At 45.7% G+C, this 20,711-nt stretch overlaps 1 protein-coding gene across 3 annotated transcripts; it reads right to left on the bottom strand.

Annotated features, from left to right (window-relative positions):
- Window positions 1–4,076: 4,076 nt before the first annotated feature.
- On the bottom strand, window positions 4,077–20,371 carry NAXE (NAD(P)HX epimerase). 3 transcript variants are annotated; one of them, XM_068100354.2, is made up of 7 exons: window positions 20,147–20,371; window positions 14,663–14,761; window positions 9,300–9,408; window positions 9,095–9,205; window positions 7,588–7,698; window positions 5,365–5,512; window positions 4,077–4,394 (listed from the first exon to the last, which is right to left on the bottom strand). In XM_068100354.2, exons 1-7 carry the CDS (start codon window positions 20,227–20,229, stop codon window positions 4,189–4,191), a joined length of 867 nt encoding a protein of 288 aa, XP_067956455.2. In that variant the 5' UTR covers window positions 20,230–20,371; the 3' UTR covers window positions 4,077–4,188. The 3 variants fall into 3 exon arrangements, with proteins under 3 accessions (XP_067956455.2, XP_067956457.1, XP_078628145.1); XM_068100356.2 differs by having other exon boundaries at window positions 20,073–20,288; XM_078772019.1 differs by having other exon boundaries at window positions 20,089–20,256.
- Window positions 20,372–20,711: the final 340 nt, after the last annotated feature.

Raw genomic sequence — 20,711 nt, 5'->3', positions numbered from 1 at the left:
ATTTCATGTAAATAGAGGGGGGGGATATAATTTTAGATATATATATATAGTACGGGCATGCCCTAGTATATTGAAATAGGAGCTATTTGAGGCCTCTGGTGGAAGATTATAATCAGTAGTCAAAGTTCGGTCGACGTCGGAGAGCGTCGGCATAATTATGAGGGTACCCTACTTTGTTGAGCCGAAATGGGCATTGCATCCCTAAATTTTTCTTGGTAACATTTGGAATCGTGTTTAGTATGCCTCTGGGCTTCAAAAAAAGTTGGTTTGGTTTAGAGGTGGGGGGGATGCTCGTGGACCATATGTGGCCCATGGCCTATATGGACCGATACAATTGTTTTCCTGAGGGGCGCCCAAAAATTCAGAAAATTCAAAAAATCCAAAAAAATGTCCTGTATGTTGTGAAAAAGGGGAGAAAACGGGTATTGATTCGAACTGTAGATTCTGATATTGTGGTCTTGGCAATAGCACACTACTTTACCTACCAGTCACACAGTGTGGAAGAACTCTGGATTGCCATTGGCACTGGTAAAAGCTACCGCTACCTTGCCATCCATAAAATTGCCTTCCTTGGCCGCAGGAAGTCCGAGTCTTTGCCATTATTTCATGCCTTCACTGGCTGCGACAGTCATTTTTTGCCCAAATTGGGAAAAAGACAGCCTGGAAGGCTTGGGAGGCATACCCCAGCATCACGCAGACCTTTCATGCTCTCGCTTATAGGCCATCTGTGGACGCTATTACTATGGAACTACAGAGCATAGAAAGATATGTTGCCATCCTCTATGACCGGACTACCGAGATAAAGACAGTGAATGACATGCGCCGACACTTGTTCACGAAGAAGGCAAGAACAATTGATCACATTCCCCCAACAGCAGACGCCTTCGAACAACACCTAAAACGTGCATGTTTTCAGGCTGGACACGTATGGAGTCAGGCACTTGTGCCCTACCCAGAACTTCCATCACCAGCTGATTGGGGCTGGATGAAAACAGGGACTTCTTGGACACCAATTTGGACCACAATACCAATACAGGAGGCATGTTCAGAGCTTAGAAGCTGCCATTGTAAGTCGGCCTGTAAAGGCAACTGTAAATGCTCCAGGGCAAATCTGCCCTGCACATCACTGTGTGACTGCGAAGGACAGTGCTTGTAGTACTACGCGTCTGTGCGAGAGCCTCCACCTTTCAAGTGCCCACAATATTTTAAGTTAAAACTGCAACTGTGTGTAACTTTGATTAATGGATACCATTCCATTGTTATCAGAGACCAATAAAACAATGTGTATCACTTGGAATTGAAATTTTACCTAAAATACTATGAGAGATTCAAGGAAAATGGAAACACCATGGCGGCCATCTTGAAATTAAAGATGATGGATGCCAATCTTTATGCAATTGATCCCATTGGATTCAGAGACCATGAAAACATGGGGTAAGACACTGGAACTGTGGTGTTATCGCTCATAGTATAGAAGTTATTGAGGGAAATAGGTCACAGAGGGCGGTCATGTTGAAATTCAATATGGCGGCCACCAGGGGTTCTGAATTTTTGGGTGCCCCTCAGGAAAACAATTGTATAGGTCCATACTACATCTGTGCCAAATTTGGTGCTTTCCTGAAAAAATGAACGATGCTTCCTCTTAACTGCCTAACTAAGAGGGACAAATTGACCAGAAATGCTTTCAACTTATGAATGTCATAGGGCCCTGGATCAAACGATTCAGGTCATTCAAATGAGAAAAAATGTCTGCCAAATAAACCAGGCCCAAGGTGGTGGAAGGGTTTCTTCTAGCGTTTGAAGAGACTGAAGACATCTTGCCAAAACACATTAGGGATCAATTTTGACTCGTTTGACAACCCTGAAAATTTTATTTCAATTTTATTTTGCTCATAGGTGAAGAAGAAGAGCTGCATGGATTCACTGATTTGCCAAAGGATGATTTGATTGACTTGTGCACCAAGGAAATAGCAGAATTCTGGTGTTCAATGATGGCGGGATATCCTGTTCTTGCCAAGTGGGCTCTGCAGTCTCTCATACTTTTCGCAACAACTTAAATGTGTGAGGGTTTTCAACTTTGCTGACCATCAAAACCAAGTCCAGAAACTGGTTGGATGCAGCAGATGACATGCGTGTTTCTGTATCAAAGACAGCCTCTCGGTTTCATGTACTAGTTGCTTCTTTTGCAGCAGCAAGCATCTTATCAAGCCCTACGCCAGTATTTGCTGCACTGAATTCGATTTGCTTCCGGGTGAGCCAGAGTAAAGTTTTTGAAAATAACTAATCTGAGTACATGTTTTTTCTCTAATCTGTTACTGGAGCCTTGTTGAAACATTTTATTTAATGGGTGTGAGTCCATGGGTAATACTTGAGGATCTGGGGGGCCCATAGGTTCAAAAAGGTTAAGAGCTACTGATCTAAATGTGCTTCACTGTTCTTTGTTCTGGTTGGAAAAATCAAAACTGTGATGAACTTTGTCTTTCTTAAATCATATTTGTGAAGAACAATAATAGCTGCTAATTAATTACAAATAGCCAATCAGGAGGCATTATCATTCAGTAAAGTAACACTACAGGTCAGAGTAAATAGCTGTCCATCGTCTCATTTCATTTTGTAACGATTCATACTGTGTGTACTGATGGTTTTCCCACATTCAACAAATCCCTATAAAGGAATCCATTAAGGTCCCAAAACATGACCTCCTTGGAACCTTCTTTTTTAGTGGTGCGGATCGAGTACATCTTCACTCCTTGCTCATTCGTTCAATAACCCGCGGCCATTTTGAACTCGCTGCACCGTCAAAAATACATGAGCGAGAGAGTTCATTGAACACCTAACCCCACACAGTCTTGAGAAAAAGGACGTGGGAGGGTTCTTTTAAACTCTTGCTTTGCGTTTTTCCGAGTACGTAACCATACGAAGCCGATTGGTCAAAAGGAACATTGCAGACTACAGAACTGAACCTTTGGCCGACTATTGTTGGGGAAACTGACAAATTTGGAACGATCTTTGAGAAAAAGAAGCACGAAAACAGAGATATTTTGGACATAGCTGTGTGGGTGCATCGCTGGGCACCGCCTTTTTTCTTTTTTATCCCTGAATTTCACTGTTACTCCATCCCCAAAGCCCTCATTTATACCTGACCAGTCACCACCTTATTTAACACGTTAAATGAGTTATTCTTGCCTGTTGTGTCATTTGAGCGCCAAAAATCAGTAAGTTTCCCGTTTGGGAAACAACCAAAGTTGGCTTAGCTTAGCCAATTTCAGAGCCAAAGTACTGATAAACTGCAGGCCCATATCACAGTGTTCAAAATATATAATTATATTGAAATCAAGCTGCTCCTAGATCACAGACTGCCATACAGAGTGACCAAATGACTCAACCCCTTGCGAGATAAACCCGCATCACCAGATCGCGCAGGCTCCTCCGAATGTCATTTGGTTTGATGTTCTTCATCGATAACTCGAGGATGCACCTCTGGTCCACAACACAACCTGCTGGGCACCATTTTGATTTTACCCAAAATGCTTTGACATCATGTGCTCAGTGTAGACAATATCTATATAATGCGATGTTTGGCTGTCTGTGTGTTGCCATTTTTTTTATCAGATGGACAAATGGATCTTCCTCAAACTTTGAGGTTCGTCAGGAAGTGTTTAGGTCAAAACCTTTTTTTGGAAATAAATAAATAAATAAAAGTTAAAAATTTTTCTTAATCGCTCTGTCGTACCCATGCAGCTAATCATATAAAGTTTTTTTTTTTTTGTTTTTTTGTATACATGGTCGAGGCTTACGGAAGGGAACAAAGTGGAAATGGGGAAACACGAACAACAGAGTAGAAGTGAGTGAGGCCAAAGGGAGGGGAGAAGGACACTTGGAGGTGAACAAGCTGAATGCAACAGCAAGAAGAGGAAGGGGGAAGCCGGGATGAAACAGAAAAGCAACAAAAACAACTAAAAAGTGAAAGAGGTGACGGACAAGTTAACTTGTTTTTAGATGGTATACAATAAAGCGTCCACCTCAACCTCAAACCACTCTTGTGTATATATAGAAAGGGACTCGATTCTCAGCCATTGAGATTATTTCATAGAGATTTTTTTATTGCTCATTGCACTGAAACGACACTTGATGTTGTCATACCCAAACCTTCGTGGGTAAACTTCACAAAAGACCTGGGATGAGGAATCATGGCAGCAGAGTAACGCAGTCAGTACCAGGGAACAAAGGCAGGTGGAGCTCGTACTTTCGAGCAAGCGTTGGGGGTACAAAGCGACCTCCGAGGAAATGCAGTCGGCCACGGAAGTGCCATGTGCACCGCTTGGGTGCGGTAAGTGAAATGAGCACGTCGGGATTCAGATCATGTGAACCACCCCCCTTCTCAACATCCCACCCTACAGAGAAGAGAAAAAGCCAGCACCTTGTTACAAATCTCGAGTATCACACACAGATGACTGAGGGATATTTTACATGGTGGAATCATTATTTTTGAGCAATCGTTTTCTTTTTATCCCTATAGGATAGGGGAAGGCTTATTGATGTTGTAGGGTGTTTCCACAATTAGTGCTCCCAATTTTTTTTAATGGTTCCATCGAGTTTATTAAATCCCTTGGAGTATTAAACCACCATTTACAAATTTTTTTTTCCTTCCTGCATTCCCAACACTCCAAATTTTTGAGCTGTATCTCGGAGCCGGCTGGGACCTTCGGAGATAAATTTTGCATCAATAATGTGAATAGAAAGTACGCGGGTTTGACTTTTTTTTTTAACCTTGACCTAATTTTAGGGTCGTGAGCCAATTTACAGACATTTTAACATTTTTCATAAATTTGACAAGTTTGTCCGATCTTTACAGAATTGCCCCCTCTAGATAGCCTAGGCCCTAGGGCAAGGCACATTTATGCTTCATTTATATCCCTCAGGGTTAAAGGTCAAATGGCAGTCTGAAAAAAACTATAACACTGACGTCACGACGTCGACCGATATACCTCCGCCGTCCGCCCACATTATTACATCATTATACATGTACCAAGTTTGATTGGACTTCCTTCAGCTGTTTCAAGTATCACATTTTTACCTCACATGACCTCTGACCTTTTCGATCATAACATGAATACTTTTCCTCTGAGTTTCATGATGTTGAATTTTAGGGATAGAATGTAGGTGGGGGCACATTTCACGAATTTACACTCTATTCCTATAATACACGCCATCTTTGGATCGTGTGTGATCGCCAGGGGTAAGCCGGAGGAGGTTTACCCTTGGTGATCGCAGATATCTCGTTAAACCTGCTGATTCATAAAACAAACGGCGACATGGATGCAGCTAATGATCTTCAGTCAAGTGTTGAGAGCGCGTGCCTACCTGAAGGCACGTCGATGCTCGCCACAGGAATGGTGGCAGCACAGAGCGTGGAAAGAATAGTCTTGAAAGGTTCTCGCACCTCCCCTGAGAAACCAAAGCCAAAAATGGCATCCACCACCAGAGAGAACGTTCTGCTTAAAGCCTCGGCCTAGAGAGGGATGGATATTGGAGGATCAAAAAATTGCAAATGGACGACGAATACTTTAGGATGAATGGTAGTAATACGTAACTACAGGTAGTTAAGTTTACGTTCATCAGTTGGAAGGGTAATCAAAACTACGTCGGGCATCTGGGTTAGCAGTTCTATAAAAGGTAGATCGCGTTGAACAAACTTCCAAGGAAATATAGGAGCTAGCCGAGTTTGTAATGGTAGTTGAGTTCAGTTGGTTTTGGTTTCCATGAAGAGAGGAGGTTGGGGGCACTAAATTAATGGAAACCAAACTTGTTCGAATCAGAAATTTCAAATCTTGTGAGTAATCGCTGCAAAGAGCCTGAGAGTTCTAAAGACTAACCGAGAAAGCAACTGAAAATGCAAACTTTGTCCGTGTCGTCTTTGTACTCAAACTAAACTTGACAAACACCAGCGAAACTAGAACGGCATGCTTTGACGTCACAACGTCGATCGATATCCCTCTGCTCACATTATTATATCATTATACATACTTGTACCAAATTTGATTTAAATCCATTCAGCTGTTCTCAAGTATCACATGTTTACCTGACATGACCTCTGACCTTTGACCGCAAAATCAAATCAGTTCATCTTTGCATCATAATACATACTTGTACCAACTTTGGTGAAAATCCCATCACCGGTTCACAGGTTATCGTGGGTACAGGACTTTCACCTTACATGACCTCTGACCTTTGACCTTGTGATGCCAAAATCGAATCGGTTCATATTTACCTCATTGTACATACCTGCACCTAATTTGACTTTGATCCCTTCAGCGGTTCTCAAGTTATCGCGGTAACGAAAATCTATCACGGACGGACGGATGGACAACCCAAAAACATGATTCCTCCGGCGACTTGGTCGGCGAAGGTATAAAAAAAAGAAAAAAAGAAGAAGTACAATATATTAATTAGTGTTCTCCATATTCTCATAAAAAGGGTTTGTTGAAAATTTCAGGACAAAATCCCAAATGGTAAAGAAACAGGAAGTGATTACAAAACCTGCCCTCTCACGCTGCACGCTAATAAATGATCACTACAGACCTTGGAGGTCCAAGGCAGCAAATGATGCTGAACACTGAAGAACATTTCATACTTATTCCAAGCACACATAGCAAGGTAAATGCGAGTAACATTAGTGTTACTAACATTAACATTTTTCCTAGGAAAACCACATTTCCAAGCTGGCCTCCAAAGCCAGTCGCCGACTGGGCATCCTCCGTCGTGCGAAGTCCTTCCTTGGCACACCTGAGCTCCTCACCACATACAAGGCTTTCATCCGCAGCTCAATGGAATACTGTTCTCCCCTATGGGCCGGTGCTCCTGCCTCACACCTAGCTCGGCTTCACGCTGTTGAAACCAAAGCTTTCAGAATCATTGGAATCTCCCGCGATGGCGCTACCTCCGAGGGCCTTTCACTCACCGCATGCAGGTTGGTGATCTTTCCGTCTTCTACCGACTCCTCTCTGGCCTTGCCCCCCCAGCTCTCTCTGGGCTCTGTCCCGCAAATATTCCTACAGGTCGCACAAGATCTGCCTGCAACCCTCTCATGGTTAAACTGCCAAAATCAAGACTCTCTGCTCACCTTCACTCCTTCATTCCTCTTTTCTCCCGCCTCTGGAAAAAATCCCTCACTCTCTTCAATCCCACTCCTCCCTCCAGGTCTTTAAAACGGCTGTTCCCCACCATCTCTTATCTTCCCCCATCCAAAACCTTGATCTTTTCTACCCCCGCTAATTTCACCCCAAATCCACCTTTTTGAAATATCAACTTCTGTCTTGGAAGTCCTTGGTGTCCCTGTGTTTATACTTCTCCCACGCCGCCTCCCCCCAAGCCCTCTCCCTCCCACACATCTCCCGATGTCCCTGCTCTCAAATGTTGTGTTTGTGTGCTTCCCCTTCTCTCCCCATCTTGTCTACCGCTCCCTCCTTTTATATATTTTGTTTGTCTGTTTGATTTGTTTGTGAAATAAATGTTAGGTCTTTCACGAGCATCGATTCAGTATACAAAAAAAAAAAAGAGTGAGTGCATGGGTCAACACGCACGCACCTGTGGGAGAGCATCAAGGAAAGAGATCTCCATGGTGTGGCACTGTGTCACAAGTCCCTGGAACAAGGCCTTGTTGGGTCTCTTGGGGTAAAAAACAGTCGGTTCATAACCCTAGGGATGAGAAGGATACACAAATTGGGAAGCGTTTCATTGAGTTATGCAGGTCTGTGATTACCAAGTGAACGCTTTCAATTTGTTAACTTAAACTCATCATTGATCATCTGCCCCAAGGCAGGTCCAGGTCCCATCTGGTGATGCCAAGGATATGACCACAAGGTGATACAGGGTGCGTAGGTTCAGTTAAAAATGAAAACACAAATCGAGTTGAATTCACAAAGAGCAGGATTACCAAAATAATCAAAAAGTGCAAATTTCTTAAATGGTGGAAAATTTCGTTTTGTTGAAATTGATACAAATTCAATTTGTTTTTTTTATTAAATAAGTAATTTAAGACAACTGCTCAAATGTCACTGCAAAGACTCATTTAATTTACTATTGCCAGAATTAACGAATGCACTCAAGAACACACACACACGCGCACGCACGCACGCACGCCCTGAGTGTTAGGTTGCGTTACCACAGCGACATCTGGTTCTGGAAATGTGAAAAAGGTTAATCATTCCTTTTTTGAAAGTCTCATCCTCCTCGACCCACCCAAAATGTACATCCCACATGAATGCAGACTTTTCACATTCCTGTATATATTGTCACGTGCAGGGAGTTTGGAGTCTCTCAACAGCAAGTGCTGTGATGAAAGTGGCTGCGGAACGTCACCAAGAAAGCCAAACCCCAAATGGCTAAGTGTTGATTGGCTGGATGTTGTGCTGCGTGAGTCTCTCCTCACACTTTTCTTATTCCCAATTGTCCTCAATTCCCTCCCACCACTTATTCCCTCCCACCACTTATTCCCTCCCACCACTTATTCTCTCCCACCACTTATTCTCTCCCACCACTTATTCTCTCCCACCGCAGCCTCGTGGGGCATCCCTCTACTGCTTTAGGTACTGCCCACTAGAATGCGACTTCATCCGGCATGGCGAACGCTTTGAGAAAAGTATACATTCAACTCGGCCGAACGGAATAAAAGGTGGTGTAAGTACATTTTGATGCCAGAAGCAGAATTGCAAGGCATTGCTAATTATGCCAATGATGTGCAAACTGGTGAAAGAAGAGATGGAAAATAGGACAGACACCGTCGATATCTTTCTATAGATGGTGCTCTTATCACGATTCTCGAGTTCGTAAATAACTAAATCGATGAATGTGTCTAGAAGATTCCTTGTGCAGTTCAGGTTCAAGATAAACATTACTGGTTTACCTCAGGTGTAAACACAGTCAGATGTTTCACTTGGAGTTAGCAGTGGGCGGGGAAATAAATAAATAAATAAATTAACGAATTAATTAATTTTTAAAAAACAAAACTCCCATCAGAAAGAACAAACACAAGTAGGCTGTGACTGTAGTGCACCGATGGCTGTCCCATTGTGTAGAAAAGTGAAAAACCCACAAACAATTTGAGATGCCGCGCGCACACCAGACCATCTCCACCGTTGTTTCCAGGTCCGCACACGAGCAGCACAGCCCGGCCTTTGGCAGTGCAGGTGTCCAAAGGGAAAGCCTGCAATGCAATGGCAGCATAATGCGTTATGAGAACGGGAAGAGCTGCGAAGGGAGAACAACACGTAGTCGACTCGAGCAGAAAGGTGACTTACACGAGCGACGGCGGTGGCACAGCTCAGGCCTGCAAGCTCCATCAGTTGATCGACGCTAAAGCCAGCCGTGGAGAACAGCTCTTGGTCTATGGATTGCGCTTCCTCTTGGCTGGAGGTGGGATTGTGGAGGAAAGAAACCTGAGCCAGGCAGATGCAGCCAAACCAAGGTGGGCAGTCGTCCCAAACAATCTTAATCACATTCCTAATGTAACCATAATATAATAACAGGAACAAAGTCCACATGTATATTTATACTCGCTGAAGTTCACGGCGTTGCCCGGGGAGGCAGGGTGTGGGGAGAGGGAAGGGCAGGGAGGTAGGGGGAGGTACAGAAGGTAGGTGAGGGGCAAGGGAGGAAGGGGGCAGGGTAGAGGGGATGGGGAGGGGGGAGGAGGATGGGAGGCAGACAAATTTACCTGTGTGAAGGGTGCTTTAATCTTAGTGTTGCCCAGGTAAAAAAGGGAACCACCACTAGGTGGCGATACACGGAAGACATTCATATAGATAATTTACTCCACCCCCCTCCCCCGCTCCTAGTCCCCCTCAGGCCCCATACCCACATGTGAGGCCTCGGTCACATAGCCTATGTTACCTCCCACACAAAGTTGTATATGTACCCCGAGTTTGGAGTTTGTAACTCAAAATATGTGGCCACCTTCAGAGTTATCCTGTCTGTACCCCCTCAGGTACTCCATGCATCAAAGATGCCCCCAAGGCTCTCCTGCCAAAATCTACGAGACGGTACTGCCACTCAGAACTGTGCATGCCCTGAACGCCTTCATGACTCTCCCACTTGTACCCGGTGCGGAACCCCTTAGGGCTCTCCCACAAGTTTGGGGTACAACTGGAGGGGGAGGAAGGTTGGGGTGTGAGATGAGGAAGATGGAAGGTTGCATTGGGATGGAAGAAAGTTGAGGTGGGAAGGGAGAAATGTGGTCAAAACTTGAACCACTGTGGCAAATACAACATAATCTTGATGTCAACCAAACTTCCTCCAAGCAAGATCTTCATACAAACCATCCAACAATCTAAACTAGATATTCATACGACCTAACTTTGCCTAAAAACAGGATAATCACACAAACCAACCATGCCTCCAAACAGAATCTTGATATGAACCATCCTTGCCTCCAAACAGGATAATCACACAAACCAACCATGCCTCCAAACAGAATCTTGATATGAACCATCCTTGCCTCCAAACACCCTCGCCCACCCTACTCCCCCCAACGCACACTCCCAGATTTGCTCCCCGTCCCAACCCGCTCCTTCTTCTCATTCCTGTTCAGGCTGGAGTTCCCCAAGGTAGTGTTCTGGGCCCTGTGCTTTTTCTGGTCTTCATCAATGATCTCTCTGACTCTCTTGAAAATCCTCTCTATCTCTTTGCTGACGACTCTACTCTCTGTCGCTCCATTCCTCATCCCTCAGATCGGCAGTCTGCAGCCCCCTCACTCTCTGCAGACCTGGACAAAATCACAGACTGGTCAAACAAGTGGAACATGTCTTTCAATCCTGACAAATCTCACACTCTTACAATGTCTCTCCGAAATGACCGACTGGACAACCCTCCCATCTACTTTCTCAACAATCCTCTCCAAGAAGTTCTGTCGCTCAAGCTTTTGGGTCTCACTATCTGCCATGATCTTTCTTGGGAAAACCACATTTCCAAGCTGGCCTCCAAAGCCAGTCGCCGACTGGGCATCCTCCGTCGTGCGAAGTCCTTCCTTGGCACACCTGAGCTCCTCACCACATACAAGGCTTTCATCCGCAGCTCAATGGAATACTGTTCCCCCCTCTGGGCTGGTGCTCCTGCCTCACACCTTGCTCGGCTTCACGCTGTTGAGGCCAAAGCTTTCAGAATCATTGGAATCTCCTGCGATGTAGTCAACACCGAGGGCCTTTCACTCACTCACCGCAGGCAGGTTGGTGGTCTTTCTGTCTTCTACCGACTCCTCTCCGGCCTTGCTCCCCCAGCTCTCTCTGTGCTCTGTCCCCCCAATATTCCTTCAGGTCGCACAAGATCTGCCTGCAACCCTCTTATGGTTAAACTGCCAAAGTCTAGGCTCTCTGCTCACCTTCACTCTTTCATTCCCCTTTTCTCCCGCCTCTGGAACAAACTCCCCCACTCTCTTCAATCCCACTCCTCCCTCCAGGTCTTTAAAACAGCTGTTCACCACCATCTCTTATCTTCCCGCATCGAAAACCTTGATCTTTTCTACCCCCGGTAATTCACCCCAGAGTCCTTGCAGTGTTCATATGTTTTAATCCTCTCCCACCTCCCCCCAAGTCCTCCCGATGTCCCTGCTCTCAAATGTTGTGTCTGTGTCCTTCCCCCTCTTCCCCCTCTCTTTTGTGTCCTTCCCCCTCTCTCCCCATCTTGTCTGCCGCTCCCCTTTTTTTTGTGTTTTGTGTGTCGGTTTGTCTTTTTGTGTGATTAATGTTAGCTCTTTCACGAGCCTCGATCTTGTATACAACAACAAAAAAAAAAAAAAAAAACCAGCCCAGCCAGCCCCCCCCCCCCACATCCCCACACCCTCCCAGCCTTTCCCCCATACCCACACCCTGCCAGCCCCTCCCCCATACCCACACCCTGCCAGCCTCTCCTCCCCATACCCACACCCTGCCAGCCCCTCCCCCATACCCACACCCTGCCAGCCCCTCTCCCATACCCACACCCTACCGGAAACTCAACCCATACCCACACCCTACCGGAAACTCAGCCCATACCCGCACCCTGCCAGAAACTCAGCCCATACCCGCACCCTGTCAGCCTCTCCTCCCGATACCCACACCCTGCCAGCAACTCAGCCCACACCCGCACCCTGCCAGCCTCTCCTCCCCATACCCACACCCTGCCAGTAACTCAGCCCATACCCGCACCCTGCCAGCAACTCAGCCCATACCCGCACGCTGCGAGCAACTCAGCCCATACCCGCACCCTGCCAGCAACTCAGCCCATACCCGCACCCTGCCAGCAACTCAGCCCATACCCGCACCCTGCCAGCAACTCAGCCCATACCCATACCCTGCCAGCAACTCAGCCCATACCCGCACCCTGCCAGCAACTCAGCCCATACCCGCACCCTGCCAGGAACTCAGCCCATACCCACACCCTGCCAGCAACTCAGCCCATACCCGCAACCTGCCAGCAACTCAGCCCCTACCCACACCCTGCCAGCAACTCAGCCCATACCCGTACCCTGCCAGCCTCTCCTCACCATACCCGCACCCTGCCAGCCTCTCCTCCCCATACCTGCACCCTGCCATCAACTCACCCCATCCCACACCCTCCTAGCTTCTCCACCACCCTACTCACAGCCACTCCCACCTCCCATCAAGCACCCCCAAAGTCTCCCCACGTCCCACACCATCCCAGCCTCTGCCCCATCCCACACCCTACTCCCCCCCAACGCACACTCCCAGATTTGCTCCCCGTCCCAACCCGCTCCTTCTTCTCACTCATTTCCATGTTCCTGCACCCTGTCAAAATGGCTCCTTCCCTGTCCCTGTGTGGACCTCAAACATCTGAAGTTTCTGCTCCAACCTGACAGATCTCTCAATCCAGGCCGCTGTTGATAAACCAGACAATCTCTTTCACAGAATCCATCTCACAGGATGTCCCTGACTCATTTGTGCATCTCCCTGGCTATGGTCTCCTCCTATTTGATAGGCCTGAACCATACCCTGGCATCATAATTGCACTTTACATCAATTGCTCATTGTGTGTAATGCTCTTACACCTCGCAACCACCAAGAGTACCTTTGGCTGCGACTTTCCTTCCACTCCCATCTCTCACAAGGCAGTGTTCTGGGCCCAGTGCTATTCCGAATCTTCATCAATGATTTCTCTGATTCTCTGGAAAATCCTCTTTATCTATTTGCTGATGACTCCACCCTCTGCCCTGACATGCCTCACAAGATGGTCAAACATTTGGAATATGTCTTTCAATCCTGACAAATCTCACACTCTCACGATCTCTCTCTGAAAGGATCATATTGCAAACCCTCCTATCTAATTTCTTAACAATCTTCTTCAAGAAGTTCAGTCACTCCAACTCCTGGGTCTCACGATCACCCATGATCTTTCTTGGGCAAAGCATAGTTCTAAGTTGGCCTCCAAAGCCAGCCGCTGACTGGGCATCCTACGTTGTACAAAGTTCTTTCTTGGCAAACCTGAACCTATATCCACCTACAAGGTCTTAATCAGCAGCTTGATGGAGGACTGCTCCCCAATCTGGGCTGTCCCCCACCTCCCCACCTAACATCTTGCTCAGTTGACGTAGTGGAAACCAAGACCTTTAAGATTATTGGAAACTCCCACGATGAAGCTGAATCTATGGGCCTATCACTTCGCCATCGCAGGCAGGTCAGTGGTCTCTCTGTGTTCTACCGCCTCCTTTGTGGTCTTGCACGCTCTGCTCTTTCCATGCTTTGAATCACTGCTCACCTCTACTCACGTGTTCCTGTCTCTCCCCACCTGTGGAACCAACTTTCACATCCTCTTCAATGTCAATGTTCCTTCCAGGCCTTCAGGACAGCTGTGTATATTTTCTACCTCCATTAACCCCCCCTAAACTCCCCCCCCCCCCAAGCCCACCTCCTTCCATATTTCCAGTTTTTTTGTCCACCCCTTGCATTCTCCACTGGACTTGTTCTTCCCCACATCCCTCGTTTGTCCAAGTCTCCCTATAATTTATCCTTCAACCCTGCTGTTGGTGTTTCCCCGTATCTTTATACTGCTCATGTTGTTCTGAACATATTTATGTTCTTGCTCTTCGATGGGCCTCGACTTGGTATATAAATATATAAACATTGGGGCAATACCCTTGGCGCTCACCTGGTAGAATAAACAGTATACTGCACTGACTCAAGGTATTTTAAACCTATTTCAATGCTTGCTAGAAGATGGCAGCATCTAGAATCATACTAACATAATCATGAGACTTTAAACAAACAAAGAAAAAAATACCTATTTTTGGGGGCAACCCTCCTTCCTCCTTTTATTTTCTTAGTGCCATGAACAATCTTCGGTACATCACAGGTGATGAAGGTTGTGGTCAAGTTTCATCGAAATAGTGTTTGTAGTTTCAGAGGAAAAAGCAAATTCCTATTTTTGGGGGTCAAGCCTGGATCCACTTTGACCCCCGCTCGACCCCCTTAAATCCAGATCTTTTTAATGCCGTGAACAAACTTTAATCACAACACAACAAATATCATTTGTGCCAAGTTTGGTCACAATCCCCTCAGCGGTTTCGGAGAAGTTGCAAGTGTTTACGGATGGACTGACGGACTGACGACGCGCCACCGCATAAGCTAAGCTCCCCTGAACTTCGTTCCAGGTGAGCTAAAAACACCATCCATACCTCAAGTACTTGATGGAGCCAGCAGGAGTGGAATCTGCCATGCTTGAGTTTGGGACAATCCACCACGAATGCACCTTTGGACAGGACTTGAGCAAACCTCTGCAAGCACAAGTTCAATTACTCTCCAAATGGAGGGGCACGCAACAATCGTGGAGCACAAACCATGCATGCGCAGGGACACCTGCGGCCTCTGAAAGGATTCTCGTGCATCCATCGTCAATGTCACAATCACAGTTATACACCCACCGCGGGACAGGTAAAATCATTCAAGGTCACGTCACCCGTGCTGAAATCACCGACCTGAATGACCCCCTGGACCCATCACCAAATGTGGTAGAAATGCGTCAGATAGATAACACACAAGATGTTCACCATATTTTAGCAAAAGGAGCATCGAGGTGCTTACCCAACATTTAATAAAACGAGCTTGCATAAAGTATCTTACTATAATTCACCAAATGTCCGTCTATCCGTCCGTTGCCAGGTACCGCAAAAACAGCTGAACCAATCGCAACGAAATTTTGGGTGGGTGATCCTGGGACCCCCTGGAGTAAAATAGGCTATATTGTTTTTCCAAATTTTCCAGTTTTTCAAAACACGATGGAATAATATTTACCGATATGAACAGTGATGTGGCCTTTATTGAAATTCTACAAATACTGTTTAGATTTTGATGAATTGCGTGTGATATGATTTAACGGATGTTTATATAAATCGTTTAAAATAAAAAAAGCCTTCAATTTCTGATATTTGCCTTTTCATTTGGGCCTCCCAATTGAAGCCCCGCCCAAAGGGCGGGTACCGTTGCTCGTATATTAAAATAGTTTAAATTGATCGGGAGGGTGGAGGAAGAAGCAGAAGAAGTTTTGTTGTCCTTTTTTATTTTTTATTTGCTTAAACAGAAGTTACAAGGAAGGAATTAAAATGAGGGTGGAAATAATTGGTGACATTGTGGTATGGGAAACATTTGGGGGACAAAGCATTGAATAAAAAAAAGATAGGCCCAAAACTATCCAAGCCTGACACGGATTGAAATAAATAGAATGAGAAAGAAAAAGTACACAGGAACGAGCACTTAATAGGAACAACAATCGAGGGCAGCAAAGAGGAATCCAGAACGATTACCTAGCTGTTTTTTTTTTTTTTTTTTTTTTACAAAGGAACCGGAAATGGAAGTTTTTTTTGTTTTTTTATTACTTTGCCATGAATATTTGTGACATTTTTCCACCACCAGGTTTATCCTTGTTCACTCTACAGGCAATAATGTGTGAGGCACAAGTCTGATATGAAAGACGTCCTTACTTATCTGGCCAAATGATAGTTGCTCGTCCATTTGCCAGCATATGCCAATCAACGGCCAATGCTCAGGTGGGTACAATCAAGGGGCTGATTTATTGGTGCCATTCTCTAATCTAATTTATCGTGTACAAACCACAGCAAACAAAGTAGCAAAGAACCAGGGGCGCACATTGTAAGAGAAAGACGGTGTTGAAGAAGGGGTGAAGAAGGAATATAGTGTTACGTTTGTGGGGGTAGGGATACCTTAGTCCAGGTAGATTTGTATAGATTAGTGTGCTCCAACTGTCGCAAACAAGAAGAACCACCTCTATGTACGACAAGTAGGGATCCCGTAGACCTTGTGCTCAGATTAAGTGTATCTTCGTCCCCATTACGAGGAGTGGGGTATGTTAACTAGCTCAGGGATTATGGGTAATTTATCCCCTGTACGTCGTTCCCTCTGTAATTTATTTCCTATGTCCCTTTTTGGCACCACACCACAGACACATAGCAAAATCGCCCATTAAACAGCTCACTATTAATGAAAACCTACCGGAAGGCATGCATCGAGCCCTACCGCTGACAACCCCGACTTGTGAGGTGCACAGGACGGGCGGGTCGAGGGCCACGCCAAAACGGACAGCGATTGGTCAGGGTTTTGATTTGCACAAGGCCGGGGTAAGATGGGACTTGCTGATAGGAGCAGGAAAGGACTGGTAGGGAGTGACTCGCTGATTGGCGAAGCACCCTAGGTGTAGTCAGAGCCTGGGTAATAAAATAACGTGCTAGCGGACATTTTCTCTCTTTGTCCTTGGCTCCTCGCTCTGACCGATTCCCTCTTGCGCCGTGATTCTTGAGGAAGAGCCACGGCTTTCCAAGCAAGGGCGATGGGTGGACGAGCGCTGCTGGCTCGCTGCAGTGCGACACACAGCGAGGCCTGGGTTCCCGCCAACAAACGAGCAGTTCCTGCCAACGAACAGGCGGTTCCTGCCAAAGAGCGAGCGCATTTTACCGCAAAGGCCTGAGACGACTGACGATTTCTGGTGAGACACACCCATCAAATTGAGCTAAGTGCAATAAAATTACACCTTTTATTTTTACATGATTATATTTCCTTTTGTCCGTGTTTGGGTCTGGTGTGGAGGGTCCCTCAAGTTAGGAATTTAGTTTATCGTGTGTTTCTGTTACCGGCATTTTCTTTAATAAACCTGTTTATTTTTGTACATTTTCATTCCATTTTGTTTGAGTTATTTATTACAGGATGAAGACTGCAGTTGGGATCCAGGAAGGTAAGGCTCCGGTTTCCCCTCCCTCTTGCTCCCCCACACGTATTAACTCCGCTATATTTTTTTTGAACTGAACACCTCGGAGTAACAGCTCGTTTGGTCATCCGTGCTACCATAAGGTGTTCACCAAGGGTAGTCACATGACAATAGGATAGGGGAACATGTTGTAGGGTTGGTTTCTGCAATTAGTGCCCCAAATTGTAATGGTATGTACCCAATAATTTATTAGACCCCTTAGAGTACTAAACCACAATTATTAGACAATTATATCATGACCCAATTAGACATGTTAAAAATTTCCACCAAAATTTGACAATGGTTTATCCGATGAGAACATAATTTCCCTCGCGATAGCTGAGAGCAAGTTGCCGATACGCTTTATTTACTGCTATATTTACATCATACCCTCTGAGGTCTGAAAAAAAAAAAAATGTTTTTTGACATCCCTCAATTTTGCAAATGCAGAATCTCAAAGACCACTTGGCCTTCCAACATGTTCTTGCATCATTTATATAGTGCACCTCATATTTGATTAATGTCCTTGATCCACTTTTTTCGGATTGTGACCCAATTGACAAAAAAAACACCTTTTTGATCACAACTATTCAAAACTTAAATAATTTTTCTCCTACGTTCACGATGTTGCGTTTTCTGGATAGATTGTAGATGGGACACATTTTATTAATTTACACTCGATCCCTAAACGTTGAAGGTCAAGATCATATGGTGGTCATCATGGGATCGCGGGTGGCAGGGGAAGCTTACCCTTGGCGATCGCTTTGTGATCACAGATATCTAGTTAGAGATTGCTGTTTCCTCCACTGGTCTTGACTTTTAGCTCGTCTAAGATGGAGTCGAGAAAAGCCATAACGATGTCCTCAGTCAGTCAGGTACTCAATGGGTCCATTTTCTTTCCCTTTTTACCCTACTCCTCCAAGGTGACTCAATAGATAGTTCTAAAACTGGGCTTGACGATTCATTCATGACGTCATTGCAAAAGAAAAACGAATGGAGCCCTTTTTAAAATTTCCATCCAGTTGGTAAAATCATTACCTAATTAACTCAGAATGTAATCTATGTTTGTGTGGCCATCACGTATCGTGAGATTCTGTCATCTCACGAGATTGTGAAGTAATATTTCGTCGTTAACTCGCAGGGCTCACAACATGGTCGACATTCAATACCATTCTGGTGAAGCTCCATAAATCCAGGATCCACTCATTACTTGCAAAATCGAAGATTTTTCCAAGTATATTAGTTGGTCTTGTGCATTATTCTGTCTGTGTGTCAATCGCCGACACATCACAATTTCAAACCGATCTTCACGAAACTTCACCAGATTATAGAGTTGGCCATAAGGAAGAAGCCTATTGATTTTGAGGTCAAAGGTCATCTTCACACAAGAAAGATGCTAAAACAGATCCTTGCAACGACAGACCAATCAGCCTGCTCCCAATAATCAGCAAGGTCAAGGAATCCATCATCGCTTCTGACATCAAATCCTTCCTCTTCTCCAATGGCTTGATCTCGGATCATCAATTTGGATTCAGACCAGGTCACTTCATCAATGATCTCTCCGACTCTCTGGAAAATCCTCTCTATCTCTTTGCTGATGACTCCACTCTCTGCCGCTCTGTATCCCAACCCTCAGATCGCCAGTCTGCAGCCTCCTCACTCTCTGCAGACCTGGACAAAATCACAAACTTGTCAAACAAGTGGAACATGTCTTTCAATCCTGACAAATCTCACGCTCTCACTTTGTCTCTCCAAAAAGACTGTCTGGACAACCCTCCCATCTACTTTCTGAACAATCCTCTTGAAGTTCTGTCACTCAAGCCTTTGCGTCTCACTATCTGCCATGATCTTTCCTGGGAAAACCACATTTCCAAGCTGGCCTCCAAAGCGAGTCGCCGACTGGGCGTCCTCTATCATGCCAAGTCCTTTCTGGGCACTTCTGAGCTCCTCACCACATACAAGGCTTTCATCCGCAGCTCAATGGAATACTGCTCTCCCCTCTGGGCTGGGGCTCGTGCCTCACACCTAGCTCGTCTTCACGCCGTTGAAACCAAAACTTTCAGAATCATTGGAATCTCCTGCAATGAAGCTAACTCCAAGGGCCTTTCACTCACTCACTGCAGGCAGGTTGGTGGTCTTTCTGTCTACTACTGACTCCTCTCCGGCCTAGCTCCCTCCGTGCTCTGTCCCCCAAATATTCCTAGAGCCTAGAGGTCGCACAAGATCTGCCTGCAACCTTCTTATGGTTAAACTGCCAAAATCTAGGCTCTCTGCTCACCTTCACTCCTTCATTCCTCTTTTCTCCCGCCTCTGGAACAAACTCCCTCACTCTCTTCAATCCCTCTCCTCCCTCCAGGTCTTTAAAACAGCTGTTCACCACCATCTCTTATCTTCCCCCATCCAAAACCTTGATCTTTTCTACCCCCGTTAATACACCCAAATCCACCTCTTTCAATTTCCAACTTTCCTGAAATTCCTCGTCGTGTTAATTTGCTTTACACCGTGTACCCCCGCCCCTCCCACATGGGAGGGGTGTGGGTTCACGGTATAAAGCGTGGGTGGTAGGGGGGAGAGTGGGTGGTAGGGGAGGGGGGAGCGTGGGTGGTAGGGGAGGGGGGAGCGTGGGTGCTGGGTGGTAGGGGAGGGGGGAGCGTGGGTGGTAAGGGGGAGCGTGGGTGCCTGGGTGGTAGGGGGAGGAACATAGTGCACAAATTACCCCTTACGCACACCTGCGAATCTTTCAATGTTCGTGATCTGTGGCGTCATTTTATTTTTAATTCGTTCGTCCCACAAAAGTAGCACTAATCCAACAGCACGACATTCAAACGTACCGAGCACGGAGTTAACCTTCAGTGCGTTTCTGGAAAGCCTTCGTAGTGTTTGGGTTGAGGTGCCCGCCGCTCACCTGCGACCATGTACGGAAACGGCGTTGCAACGTCCCGAGACGAGCAGCGCGAGACCCCCAAAAAGACCCCGCAAAGATAGCATTGCGTGTTCAATGCGACAAATAGAACGTCTCCGCCGTTGACTTGTTTTAAAAACAATTCCACTCGTTTTTTATTTTATCATTTGGGATTTTGGAGCCGGGACACCCATGGATCAGATTGCATAATTAAAAAAAAAAAAGAAAGAAAGAAGGAGAACAGGGAACCACCCAACCAGCGCACATAACTACCATTCACTGCCTAGGATTCTCTCTCAAGAAGCATCGTTCTTGTTAGTCATTTCAGGATCTGTTCCGTACAATGGCGAGTTTAACACTCAAGCACACTGTGTGCGCGCGTGTCGTATGAAGTATACTTTTTGTCTATTAATTACGTACTCTATTAATTAATGACGGACTATTGAAATGTATCTTTGACCTCTTCGACCCAGATGATCCAAAAGTCCCTAAGGATCTAAAACTCAGATGATCCAAAAGTCCCCGAAGACCCAAAAGTCGCTGGGGACCCATAAAACCCCAACAACCC

This window comes from Myxine glutinosa, chromosome 2 (genome assembly GCF_964187855.1).
Source record: "Myxine glutinosa chromosome 2, kmMyxGlut1.1, whole genome shotgun sequence".
NCBI classification, from domain to species: Eukaryota; Metazoa; Chordata; class Myxini; order Myxiniformes; family Myxinidae; genus Myxine; species Myxine glutinosa.
This window is presented reverse-complemented; position numbering and strand designations above follow the sequence as displayed.